General features: G+C 37.6%; 1 protein-coding gene across 3 annotated transcripts; it reads right to left on the reverse strand.

Annotated features, from left to right (window-relative positions):
• Positions 1-1,198: 1,198 nt before the first annotated feature.
• nlrx1 (NLR family member X1) lies at positions 1,199-12,118 on the reverse strand. 3 transcript variants are annotated; one of them, XM_053507345.1, is made up of 9 exons: positions 11,981-12,118; positions 10,198-10,325; positions 10,037-10,100; positions 9,820-9,854; positions 9,044-9,660; positions 6,247-7,673; positions 4,619-4,705; positions 4,155-4,406; positions 1,199-2,533 (listed from the first exon to the last, which is right to left on the reverse strand). In XM_053507345.1, exons 2-9 carry the CDS (start codon positions 10,301-10,303, stop codon positions 2,197-2,199), a joined length of 2,925 nt encoding a protein of 974 aa, XP_053363320.1. In that variant the 5' UTR covers positions 10,304-10,325; positions 11,981-12,118; the 3' UTR covers positions 1,199-2,196. The 3 variants fall into 3 exon arrangements, with proteins under 3 accessions (XP_053363320.1, XP_053363321.1, XP_053363322.1); XM_053507346.1 differs by having other exon boundaries at positions 10,198-10,312; positions 11,981-12,104; XM_053507347.1 differs by lacking the exon at positions 4,619-4,705 and having other exon boundaries at positions 10,198-10,323; positions 11,981-12,104.
• Positions 12,119-14,614: the final 2,496 nt, after the last annotated feature.

Here is a 14,614-nt window from a genome sequence, read left to right on the forward strand (position 1 = left end):
CCTAGTGTTGCCTAGGCTCAAGAATCTAAAATATGACGGTGAAACATTATCTTTTTGATAACTAATAGGCTGTTTTCTATTTATTTTGTGCAGAATAACAGAATACAGTAGCGGAAAAATGACCTTCTTTATAAAATCCTCTGCTACACTCATACACTTATCCTGGCATTCACTAGTGCTTGGATACCATCAAGGTAGAAAGTCTACCCAGTACGCCGAAGCAATGATCAGACTGCTTTATGTTTGGAACACTGGCCTCCCAGGAACTCCTTATCAATTGAGTTATGTGATATTTGATTTAATTACTATCATGCTCAATACAAGAGAGAAACAGTAACTTTTGTTATGCTGTGATTGTTGTTTAAGTGTAATTTCCATGTACTCACAAAAAATGTAATATGATGTGTATTACATGTTTGCATGTTAAGCTCACTTAAATAATTATGTTTGTTTACATTTTATTTACCTAATATCCATCAGAAGTAGCGATTCAACTATTATTTATCAGAAATAGTGATATCCCTTTTTTGTTTTTGTGGTTTTTCATTTAAGGTTATCGACCACTTAGTTGACTGCACTTTAAATGATTGTAGTGTAACCTGCTAAGCTGTCAAACACAAGAATTAAAAAGTGATTTCACAGTTGATCCTCCTCGTGTTCCCTGTAGTTGGCTAATGACTTTTTTTCGAGTTTGAAGCAGAAGTTGATGTGCAAATAACCAGATAACTCCACAACTATAATAATAACTCCCTATCAAATTTCTGTAATGTGCCACTGGTGTATATAAATGATTATGTCTACAGTTCATACAGACAGATGGTCTCTTCCACTAGTTGGCAACAAGTTATATGTCGATTTTCAAGGATCGGGTGTTCCACTCACTGAAAGTTCACGGGAACGACTGCAGTGGGCGCTGAACAACCTCAGTTGGGATCATCACTGACACACATAGTGCCTTTTTTAAAACATTGGCACCATTCAAATATTTTCTGCACCTAAGAGGCTCATCACTGTTCTGTGCTTGAAGTCTCTTGTACTGTAAATGTCAATCTGTTTTGTGCCTTCATTCAAGTGAAAGTTCATCATAAGTCCCGGTTTGACTTGAACACCCATTATTTATAAAATAAACATGTATGCCACCCATGTGTAAAAAAAAAAAAATAATTCAATTGAGAAGTTTTTCTTAGACAGTCGGCTTGTTTATTTTTTGTTGTTTAGCAGGAAATTCCGGTATTACCTGTAGTTAAAGGCACATGTTTGGGTTCAACAGTTTAATACCCATGTCAGTACTCAAATTGCTGACTCTTCAATTTTAAGGCACAATAATTCATTTACAGCTCTAACATTAAATTACATTTGATTTCATGATAAAACATGCTTTTTCACATTCTAACACTCTGACCTATTAGGAAGCACTGCTTGGTACATAATATTTTTTCTACCAATAAAAGTTGAAATTTGGTCATGAATCAAAAGCATTTAGAAACAAAACTACAGCATCAACACAAGCAAATATATCAGTTTTCTCCACATATACTGTATTACACATAAACATGTATCAGCAATTTTTATACACAATATGGTTAAAAGTATGTGGACACCAGAACATGACATGCATGTGTCACTCCACAAATTGTTGTTGGAAGCATAGCACCGTCCAACACGCCTTGGTGTGCTGAAACATGAGTATTGCACTTTCAGAATTGTGTAAAATGTCTTTGTAAGTGCACACAGCAAGGTCCATGCAGACACGGCTAAGGTTGGGGTAGAAGAACTCATGCCACCTTTACCGAGCCCTGACCTCAACCCCACTGAAGAATTTGGACTGAACCTGAACGCAAGCTGTACCACAGACCTCCTCGCCCTCGCCGCGCTAGTGCACTTGTGGCAGAATAACCGCAATACCCTTAAATGCAGCATTTGAAAATCTAGTGGAATGCCTTCCCAGAACAGTGAGTTTTATTATTATGGCTAAGGAGGCATGCATCTAGATTATGTGTTTAAATAAATGTTTAACAAGCACACATGATTGGTGAGGTGTCCACATACTTTTGGACATATATGTGTGCACCTGAGCTGAGAGTTCAAGTACCTATTTAAAAGTTTCCACAAATGTATTAATGCAAACTATCAGTGCAAAGAAGGAAGACCAGATTTACAGATATTTGTTCAGCTGTGCGTAATAAAGCAGCTCCATCAGTTAGCAGTGCTTCCTTTTTCCAGCATGCGCAGTGTCTGCTTGACCTTACGCTCCACTTTGTGGAAGTGCAACTTCTTCCAGAAGCTCGAGTGCTGTTTACGGCCCCACTCCAGATCCTTCAGGAAGACCAGAAGCTGTTCACGTACGCGCTGCCTTTCCCAGGATAAGGAGTTGTTCCCTATGATGCTCAGAATGGGATGCCAATCCTCTGAGATGTCTGAGCCCTCGGTTACTGAAGCCAGCACCTTCACTTTTCTCCCACCTTTTTCCTTCGGGACACCACGGCCATGCAGCGACTGCTTTCCCACGTCAGTTAGCTGGTTTAAATACAAGCTAGAAAGATGCCAAGAGGAAAATACTTACTTATGAATATTAACCTCTAACAATAATTTAAAAGATGTACAATAGTGAATATAAAAAGTCACACAGTCCTGTTAACAGGGATGAAAGTGGTGTAAAAAAGGGAAATGATCAATGGATACATTCTTGTATAGTATGACCATGTCTGTGTCAGAAGTCAACTAATTATATTTTAAAAAAGTAATCGCTTCCCGAATCCAGCTTAAAATCTAAGAAGTGATCTGCACAGGAGATCAATTACTTTTTATTTTTTGCATGGAAGAGAGTGGTAATAGTGTCAACCCGAGATGTGTTAAGACTCTTAATAATACAAAAATCAAATCAAATTGTTTAAATATTAAATACTAATTCTTTTTACTATTACTATTGCAGTTCCTTATTAAAAGTGATAAAGTTCTGATAATTCATCCATTTACAACATTTGTCAGAAGCCCTTATCCAGATGGACTTTGTTAGGGTGTCACCCACACTGGCGATCAAACCCAGGACTTGAGGGGAGTGTTACAGCACTGAGTGGTCACTACAAATCCAGACCACACGGCAGAAATAAAAACAAAAAAATTGTATCAGCAAAATAAATAAATTAAACAGTCTGAAAGGAAAACATTAAGAAGTCAAAGTACTGATAAATACAGCTAAAAATATAAAAGGCAAACACAAATTCAGACTAATTGGTGATCTTCAGAGTCAGAGACATGAACAGAGCAAAAAACTGAATTCCAAACAATCCACAAAAAGCACAGGCTTTGTATAGTATAACTTACTCAGGAATGAGTGAAGCTGGAAAGATATGACAGGTCTCTTATGTTGGTTATAGAAACCAGGTTTGTGTGCCCGAGTCATCATTAATTGGATAATCTAGGCTTTGAGTGCCACAGTGGCGCCATCTGGTGGATAAAATGAGCAGTGCAGGACCTTTAGACGAGCGACAGGAATTCCAGAGTCAGTTATTTTGGCTTGACTCATTAAAAGGAGCTGGCTCTTTCAGCTTGCAAGTGGCTCCTCATATTGTTTGTTGCTTAATTTTTTTATTATTAATAATAAAGTTAAATTATTTGTCTAAAACATACATTTTATCAAATGTTTATTACTTATCTGGCTTATCATACTCAGCAGAGTGTTACAATGTGCTCCAAAAAAAGACCTGTCCAATCTCGAATTGTATGTATTTTATTTATAACCTTTATTAATTATTTTAAATATATTAATGCATCCAAAGTTTCCTGCTGTCATTCATTTTCATACCTTTTTCAGTGTCTTGTTCGTGTGTCGCCTGTTCTCTCGTCTCTCACAGCACTACTCTAGACCTTACAGGCTTACGTTTATCTCAATATACTGTATAATGTACATCTGATACATCTGAGCAGCTGAGGGATAAGAGCCTCAATTTAGGGCCCGACTGCAGAAGCTTGGTGCTGCCTGGGTTTGAAAGTAAGGAAGAAAGGAAGATCTTCCAATCTCAACCACTCTGCCCTTATTCAACTGTTTACATACAAGAAAATCTACCATTTTAACATAAGTGTTTAGATCCTTGTATGCATAAAATGTATGTTGTTAAAACCAAAGGGTGAAATCCTATATTAGTCATACTCACTGCAATGTGTGAACAGTAGGGTGCTCTCTGCAGGCGTCAACCAGTTCAAGTGCCGCACCATCTCCAATGTTGTTGTAGGCCACATTTAGCTCCTGTAACCCACCATGCAAGGCCAGCTTTGCAGCTATCTCGGAAGCAGCACTATCTCCAAGGCCGGTATGCATCAGAGATAGCTTCTGTAAAGACTGGTTACCAGACAGAGCTTCCAGAAGGTAGCTGGTTCCTCTGTCCGACAAGGAGTTATCGCATAACCTGCATACAGAGATTGATTAGATCAAACTTTACATTATATATATAAAAAAAAAATCTAGTGAACTATGATTTTTTATTTATGAAACAGCAAAATGCTATTTTATTGTTTAAATACTTTCTACTGGAATCATTCAAGCAATTGTTTTATTTTCAATACAAGCAGTTTTAAGGTTAGTGCCCTACCTATTGAACAAAATGCAATGAAATCTTACTGTAATGAATGAATTTTACAGTTGGGTTTAAGAAGCAGATCTCGCAGCAACATGCAGGATTCAGGATCCAGATCGTTAAACTGCAGACTGAAGACAATATTAAACAAATCACTCGGGTATTAAAAACACACACACACACACACACACACACACACACACACACACACACACCATTAGTTTGTCTACTTTCTTGGAGAGAAAACTAAAACCATGTTGTCAGTAAGCTAATGCACCGATATTCTCTATGCGAGATGGTCTTTTTGGGTAAAATTAAGTGTAGAAAGTCATTCATCAACCATCTAGCCAATGAATTATAATTTTAAATATTTATTCAGTTTATTAATGCTTTTCTCAAGCTATACTTAAATAGGATTCTCGTATATCTCATAGCAGGGGTTCTCAATGTTCTGGAATCCAGGGTCTCCTTCAACTAATGCATTCCACAGAACCCCCCCAAACATTTATTTAACTGATGGATTGTTTGGATTATTAGATGATGACAATGGTTCTCAATCCTATTCCCGGAGGACCCCTGCCCTACATATTTTAGTTGTTTCCCTGCTCTACCACACCCACTTTAATTAAGAAAAGGCTATTCATTATTTGATTAGTTTAATCATGTGTGTTGGGTGCTAAATAAATGCTAAAATGTGTAGGGCAATCGCCATCGAACCATCGCCCTGCTATCCTGGAGTTAGGATATAGTTTGAACTGGTTTACAAAAGGGCTGTGCAAAAATATCGATACATCTAACTATCGCGATAATTTCTTTTACGATAGTGTATCGATAGTCAAACCTTAAGTATCGATACTACACTTAAGTTTCTAATAGTTTGGAGGCAAGAGAGTTTTTGGTCTAACAGTTTGGTGACAATGAATACCTCATATTAGAGCATTATGTTCCAGTTTTATGTTTACTTGATGAACTTAAATTTTTTTGCTTAAATTTATTTTAGTTTTATAAATTGTTTATTTAATTTATATGTAACTTTAGTGGCATTTACATTTTAGTTGAATGTTTAAGTGTTAAGTGTTTTATAACAATATAGACTTCAATCACACTGTGCCATTCTAATGACTTGGAATGGATGGAAAATAAATTGGAGTTGGAATTTTAATTCGTCTGCTTACTTAATCAAGTTTTCAATATAATGTGACACACATACCAATACAAACTATTGCAATATATCACAATATGTATTGTATCGCAATATATCGTGATTTATCGTATCGTGACCCATGTATCGTGATACGTATCGTATCGTGAGGCCCTTGCCAATACACAGCCCTAGTTTACAACCAGTTGTTCCACTAGGAAAGTGGCCAGTAATATAGACTATTAACTCTACAATTTCAATAGGAAGTATAGCTTTGATAAGAGTAGGTTGGTCCTTAAAAAAACACCCCAGTTAGACTTCATGGACCTGTAACAATTTCTGGTCTTCACTTTGAGAACCATTGTTTTATCATTTTTTTTTCATGCAAACACAAGCAATTATCAAGGTAAGTCATTGTTACAGTCAAAGGTGGTATTAAACACTGTAATTATGTACACTGTACATCCCAAATTGATATCACATACAAAACACAAATAGTTTGCTCTACTTATTAAACAGAAAAGTTCTCACTTGAGGCTTCTGGTGTTTTTAAAGGCAGGATATAGCATCTGTAGTAACTCTGGAGTGACATGGCAGGAGGACAGGTTGAGCTCATTTAGCACGGAGCCAGGAGGTAAGCAATTCAGTACGGAGCTTAACACAAAGCACTTCAGCGAAGTCATGCGCACATTGGATAGGTTGATGATCTTGACGGATTGCAATACTTCAGCAGTGAGCCGAGGGTTTTGGAGCTCATAAAGCAAAACCAGCAAATCCATCAACTCCTCAGGTGGCTGCCGTTTACGGCTCTCCTTGATCAGCTGCTTCTTCAGGGTTCGAGTGATCTGGGCTACTGTGGTGCTCTTGATGTCACATCCAAGTTGTTCCAGTAGTCTTCTGTTACCATAATGAAGAAGTCCTCCCATAAAGATCGGGTACAACTCAAAGGACCTTGTGTCATCTTTTTGCTCTGGCTGTGGACCTTGCACTCCCAGCAAGCTTTGCTCCACTTGATCGAGAACATCTTCATTGTAACTGTCTTCTGAGCGGAACATTTCTGCAGCCATGGTGTTAGCAATGCGCCCCTTACTAAGGTTAGTTACGCGATCCGAAAATTTGGGAAACAGTTTCACCAAGTTAAACAGAGCAAAAACCCTAAGAGGTAAGAACTTGGAGAGAATGGCTATTAAGGCAGTGAGGTCCTCACCAGCTTGTCCAACTGCAGATGATACTTCCTTAGTCACCTTCTCCAGGGCAGTTTTGTTCTCTCCAAGAACAACATAAAGTGCCGCCAGATAATCCTGCATGGCTGGAACAGCAAAAACATAGCGTTTCTCATCGGCTTCAGTAGTCTTTCGACTATGTTCCACACAAGGTACGAGGAAAAAGTCTAGCACATCTGTACGAAACACTGCCAACTGCTGAAGCTCTTCGTCAGTTTTGGTCTTTCCACCGACCCACTGTTCAAGGTCAGTCTCGGAAAAGGAAGTACGTTTCCTGCTGACTCCATCAAAAGCCAGTTTTCCTACAGTGCGCACAACATAAAGCATTAATGAATTCTCGTCATCTGTTGCGGATTGGTCTCTTCCTATCGTCAACACTTCTCCTCCAAAATTAAGCCTCAGGAAGCTTGTGTAGATGCCGGTAAGAGTGCGAATGGGTGCCTTGGCATCAGTAAAGTGCAGAAAGTGAAGAGTGGCACACGTGAGCCAGCAGTAGGAAGGTAAAAAGCAGGCTGCTGCTAACTGGCTCTCCCGCTGGAGGTTTAGGTAGAGCATCTCAATCAAAGATTCTGCCTCTTTGCCTGGTGTTTCTCCGCTTTGTTGTAGGAGTCTGCTTGTGAAGTAGCTTCTTTGGCGATCAGGATCATTGAAACCACAGATTTGAGCAAAGCGCTGCACATATTTCTTTGGGACATGATCTACAGCAGACAGTCTGGTTGTGACCAAAATGCTGGCCTGAAAACATATTCATGAAGGCAAAGATTTAGTAATCACTGAAAACAGTGTTTATTCCAAAATAAAAATCTAGGCTAATGGATTGTCTGTATGCATGTATAATGCCAATAAATGCAGCTATGTTTACGAGGGAGAATCAAATAGTTTCGAGATTCACACACCACAGATCTGGTCACTTCCGCCGTACACCCTCCGTCAGATGCCATAAAACCTGGCACTACAATTTGCTATTGACTGTCTGGACCCTGGGGACGAATTCTCGATGTACAATACCGCGAAAGACGATGAGCATGCACTTGGTCGAGCTGCGGAACTGCCTTGCCTTCATCTCAGGGTCATACCCCTACTATTATGTAATAATATAGAATATAAGAAAAATATATACCAATAATGACCCCGTTGAAAAGGACAGGTCATCCACAGCATGCTGACAGAGTTCTTGGCAGATTTTGACGCAATGTTCTTTTTGCTCCTGGGTCAAACTTGGCAGCAACATGGCGCATCTTAAAATCACACGTGAGGATTGCCTGGACTGTTCCGTATGACACACCGACAATGGCAGCAATGTTGTAGATTGTTCTCCGATGATCATCATGCACAAGTTGCTGAATGGTTTCGACATTTTCGGGGGGTTGATCTTGTTGAAGGTCTTCCTGATCTCTCGTTGTCTTCCAGTGAAGTCGTCATCCAGTGATGTTCTTCTGCTCTTGAAGCATGAATGTCACTCATAAAAACAAACAACTCATTGCAACATCGCTGAACTTGCCAAATCATGTCAAATGTGGTAGTGCACATGGTTGGAACAGCGTCAGTTGCATAGCTCCTGATGTAAAAAGGAGGATTTCTTTTGGCACACTGATTTATGAAGGACAATGCTCCTTGTGAGTAAGTGTGCAGTTAAAATGCGTGTTACAAAACTAGTCTCAAAACTTTTTGATACCACCTCGTATACTGCAAGTTGCCAGGAACTTGTCTTGCATTTGTTTTGTTGTGCTAACAACTATTTGGTTATAAAGTGCCAAGTAATTGGTTAATGCATGTTTTGCTTGAGAATTGGGTGACATGGTAGTTGTCTTGATTTATTTGAATAAAAATCAATAAAAAAAAAATCTATAAAATAATAATTTTTATAACTTATCCTTACAAAAAACATTGGGCAAATTTCTTGGCACTCGTAGATTATTTAAAGTACAGTAAATAAATACATTTTTAACCATATTAAATATTACAGGACAAAGCTCTATGGTAGTATTCTCTGCATATTAACCATTATCATATTTTTTTTAACACAGTTTTTTTTTTTTTTTAAGATTTTTTTTTTTTTAATTGTAATAGTAAGTAAAGTGAAAAGGACCATAATTCAGACATACCTCAGGTAGGAGGTATTTTCTCAGCAAGTTCACCAAAACAGCCCCAGATGGAAGAGCCTCATTAGGATCACTGCATAATTCAGTGGTGGCAATCCTAAAATCTAACTTCATCTTCTCCATCCCATTGAATATGAAGAGGACATCTCTGGCTTGGTTACTGTCCCCACTAAGAAATGGTGTCCTGCGAAGGTGTACATACTTTCTACCCACAAGGTCTCTCAGTGATGCGGCTTTAGACAACTGAGAAAGATCTTCACAAGAGAAAGGCACCACCAACTTGAACTGGGAAAGAGCTAAACCAGCACACCAGTCCAAAACCAGCTTGCGGACTACTGTGCTTTTCCCAGTGCCAACAGCTCCATAGAGCAATACGTTTAGTCCCTGTCCCTCCTCGTACTTTTGATCAAACAACTGTTCAGCTGTGACTGATTTTCTTGATGATTCATTTCCTTGGAAGGGATTCATAGAGAGGCCTTTTCCCTCTTCTGGCGCTTTCTCAAGAATAAGTGGCTCAACGTGCATGGTTTCAGGAGAAAAGTAACCCCCAAACTGTTTTTCTTCCCGAGGCAAATGACTGAACCACAGCGCTAACTTTTGCTTGTGGACTTCTATGGGATCTGTAGAAATTTAACACAGCACTGAGAGAATATTATTGCTTCATTAAAGCAAATACTGTATAAAGTTTTTACTTAATTTGCAAGCTGGACCCAACACCAACAAGCTATTGTGTGTGTCTACAATTGATACCAAATGGTGTGCCAAAAGGTTAAGCTCACCTGTGAGTGGTGTGCCAGAAGAATATGATCTAAAACTGTAACCAAAGAATAATTAACTCATCAATTTGACCTGCTCACTCCACCCCATTGCACAAGGAGTCATCCACCCTTAAACAACACTTATGAAACAGGACTTTAATATCAGGGTGTACATTGTTATTTTAATTTTACATGTTATAACTAGAAATGGCTTTAAACCATGGTACTGTATATTTACCTGGGATGAAATAAGTATCCTGCTTTTCTGACACAACAGAAATCACAAGGTGGAAACTTCATTTCTGACAGAAAAAAAATTATAAGAATACAAACTAGCAAAACACATTAACTGCACTTAATATGCAGAAAAATCAAAGAAATATGCTTTAATGCACTTACTTCTCTCTGAAAATGTTGATTCATGTTTGTAGGGCAAATCTTTTAGTGCCCTGTAGGTTCTCCAGCTTATAGCTCCAGTTCCGGTCGTCCTCCCAAATCGCCACATTCTGGTTTTCTTTAGGACCCCTCTTGAAACAACAACAGGTGCAATGTAATATTATTAGGTTAAGTTTATGTACATGCATTACTGAACATGAATGTCATTAACCTGATGCCAAACTAATTTTCTGATCAATCTTCATTTTTTGCAGAATATTTATGAAAAACTGTGTTTATTTATTTAGCATGCTTTTAATTAGACTAAAATATTTGAAAGCATTGCAAATGTTTTTATTTATTCATTCACTTTCTACTAGCTGAAGTACCCATTATTCATCTTCAGCGAAATACACTCCCTGTTCGGTAATCAAAGAGTGAATCACAGATAAAAACAAATAGAAAAACTGGATTGGACTAAGATTAAGTTGTCTTCAAATGACTGCAGTGCATTAAAATTCACTTATCCCACTTCAGCATTGTTATTTCAGTAATGAAAATATTAAGTTATCCCAGTGACAATATTCAGTTTAGCTTTTCTAAATAATATATGTTGGTGCAGGTGTTAGTAAAATAGGTTAATAAATCCAACACATAACTGTTAATACCATCGTTCAATCATGTTTACTTAGCGCTAAGATTTCACTTATGGTGCAGGTTAAATTTCTCCCATATATCTAAGTACTGCAAAAGTTTAATTAAATTACATACACAAAGCCTTTTTATATACATACTGCTTATTTTATTGAAACAAAGTTAGTAGATTTTATATTTTATTCTTTCCTATTAGCATTTTGTCCTTACTTTCATTTTCCTTTTTAAGGTCACAAACAATCAGGTAAGCATTTCACTGCATATCGTGCTGTGTATGGTTGTTTATGTGACAAATAAAAATTTTAATGAAATAAGCTTATCCTGTGTAAGGTTCTACTCAATCTATAGCCTATCCCAGGGTGGTCAGGGCTCTAGGCTGGGGAGACCCTGGATAGGGTGCAAACCGATCTTGGGGCAAAAGCTCATACCACCTCACACACACACACACACACACACACACACACAGACATACACTAAAGTACGATTAATTTGGAAATGCTAATCAGCATACAAAGAATGTCTGTTGACTGTTGGAAACCCACACAGCAAATAGAGCACATGCAAATTCCACACACACACATACACAGAGACTGGAGGCAAACGCCCAACCTTTGAGGTGCAAAGCAACAGTTTAAAGGAAACGTAATTAACTCCATAAATATTCCTGAATAACTTGAACAATGCAGAAATAAAGGAACACATGACCTGTGGTTGGGACATGAGCCTATTTTTGGGATGTTAAACCTAGACAGCGTGTCGTCCTAAACATAACCATGTATGTTGTCAGATTACCCAAAGACGTCTGTTATTGACCTATTTACAATTACAGACATGACTCAAACTGGATTACATTAAACTTAACAAGGTTATCTATATGTAAGCAGAATATACCGCAATCAATAACGATAACAGAACGACAATTATTACACTTATTATAAGTGCCGATCATTTAGTGATTGTTTTATATTGATATGTGTTTACACGCTGCCTAGAGTTTGTTACTGTTGAATCAGGAACTCTAGTGTCTTCTTTAACGTGGTAACATGAAAGACTTTACAATAACAATATGGCGAAGGAAAGGAAACATAGTAGCGACTTCAAAGAACACGCGGCTTGATTGAGTCATTACACAGGAAAGATGAGCTCATCTTACCTACTGCTTTAACACTCTCGCATTGCAGTTTAATGTTTAAATTATATTCCTAATCGATCGCCATAAAACCATTAACTGGTGTCCGTACGCCAACAGCACGGCGGCACTTCCTGTTCCTGAAACTGGAGTACATTCAGAGTCTCTCTCTCTCTCTCTCAGTCTCTCTCTTCTACTGAATCTCATTCACATCTGTTGGAATGCGTCCACATCACGTGCACTGTCAATAAAATGTCCTCTGAATGTTTAAACCTTACCTGTTTAAACCTCCTAACCAAAGAGACGGATATTTACGGAAATTTTATGTCCCCCAAATGAACAGAATGAATATCTACTTGTATTTAAATATATAAATGCTTGGATATTATGAATTTCCATAAGCAGTGTTCCAGTGTTCATACATACTAAATAGTACAGTATTTACAGCAGTGCCCAACAAAATCAGCAATTACCTATTCAACAAAAAGTATTGCAATATAATACACTCATCAGCCAAAGGTTTCTGGTGCTGTTATTGGAGACATTACATTTAGGCATTTGGTAGCTGCTCTTATCCAGAGCGACTTACTGTACAAAAATGCTTTGAAGTTTCCGATACTGGATAGATCCTTACATTTTTAGGTTATTATCAGTCAAACACTTAAAAAAAAAAAAAATTAAACCTAAATATTAAAGATCTCTAAAAGATGATGCGACCAACAGAGGAAAGGCGTGATGTTCTGTAAGCACAGTAAATTGAGAGTGTGGCTGGGAAATGGACTGACCTCATTTTATAAGCAGTTAGAAATACATAATTCCAAAGCATTTAACTTACAGCTCCTGGGGCCTTGTCTTGTGTTCCACAAGCTCTCCTTGTTTCCAAAATGGTTTCTACTGATCTTCTGGTTTCCACCTAAAAAAATATCCCATAGTGTTAAAATGTGTGTGTGTGTGTGTGTGTGTGCATGTTCCCCTGCAATGGACACCCATCACCCAGTGTTCCCACAATTGGCTGTGGATCCACCCTGACCCCAAGTTTCACCTTGTTACTGAGAATGAATGCTTGCAGTTAATATCAGCCAGCACAGTGCTAAACAACAACAACAAAAAAAAAACAAAAAAAAAAAAACATGCAAATATGGGCGAATACCTGAAGAAGTTAATGTTCACATCAAAAATCTAAATGGACAAAAATAACTGAAGTTTTAGTATCCACATTATTTTTTTTTGTATTACACTAATTAACTTATTAGCTAATGAATGCAGTGGAGTAATTTTGCTCCTAAAAAAGTGAACAGAGAGGTTGTAAAAGAATTAGGGCTTCTGACATTGCTGTAACCACAGACATCAATATGCAGACACTGTGTTGCTGCTGATGTGATGCATTTGCCAAACTGGAAATGGCAAGCCTGGCCTATACAAGTAAAAAAGCTGTATAATGTTTGCATTTCACAACCGATTTCAATTAGTCATTTTTATGATGTCTACACTTGTTGTCATTCCCATTTTTGACCACATGCATGCAACAATAACTCTACGGAAGAATGCTCTTGTTGCGCAAGCTGTCGAACGGTGACCAAAACAATGGAAATCTGGCAAACAGCAACACCCCTAAAAAAAAGTTGCCCACTCAAATGGCATAAGAAATATTTCATCTGTATTTAAAATGTATGGATATTCTATGAAGTTTACACTACCAACAATAATATACTGTATACAGTGGCCTACTAGAGAAACTAAACAGCACTTAACCACATATTTAGAATTACTGCATATTCATTTTTTCCTCCAGCATAATTTACTCCTACATCTCTTCACAACAAGCCTGAAAAATATTTTTTTGGTTAAACCTTTAATATATAATCTTTTCTCTGTTTGCCTTGCCTTGTCCAAAGAAGCACAGTCTCTTCCCCTTTACACTTAAAGATCCAATTTCAACACGTTCAGGTGACAGCTCAAACACTTTTATCTATACTTACCTGTATCTTTGGTTTTGGTCTTTGTTTTTATTTAATCTGTGGTAAAGGATGAGAAAGGAATTGCAGCCTCACATTTATATTTAATATAATTAAGCACACAAAAAGAAGTGCTGTTGTGCTAGGCATCAGTACAGTTGTAATATGGTCATAGGCATCCCAGTATGATGCCTATGTTCTGATATCCAGCACAATAGCATCTCGCATCTTGAGTGTACAGTAGTTTCACAAACACCATTTATTATCAACAGATTATGATTTGTTTGTTTATTTAACCATCACTTGTACAATCACTTGTTACACACATCGAGTAATGCATTTAATTACTGGTTAGAGATATATTTGTGTTAGATGCTGGTTAGCTTTGTCGCTTGCCTTAGGCATGAATAAAACAACATAGATGCAATTCAGAATGACATAGAAGTACGTACTCTCCCTTGAGTACTGAGGACTATACAAATCTACGGTTGTTAGAGTACTTGTGACGCAGAGTGATACATTCCAGTACTATTACTGAACTAGCTGTTAACTAACTGTATGAAATAAAACAGAGCTACTACAGACTAAGTGCAACTTCTATCCAAATAAAATTTAATAAATTTATTTTTTGAATGGATTTATAGGACATTCTCCTGATGTCAGTAATTTTGTAAAACATGAACTATTCTGCATTGATGGATGA

This window comes from Clarias gariepinus, chromosome 11 (genome assembly GCF_024256425.1).
Source record: "Clarias gariepinus isolate MV-2021 ecotype Netherlands chromosome 11, CGAR_prim_01v2, whole genome shotgun sequence".
Classification (NCBI taxonomy): Eukaryota; Metazoa; Chordata; class Actinopteri; order Siluriformes; family Clariidae; genus Clarias; species Clarias gariepinus.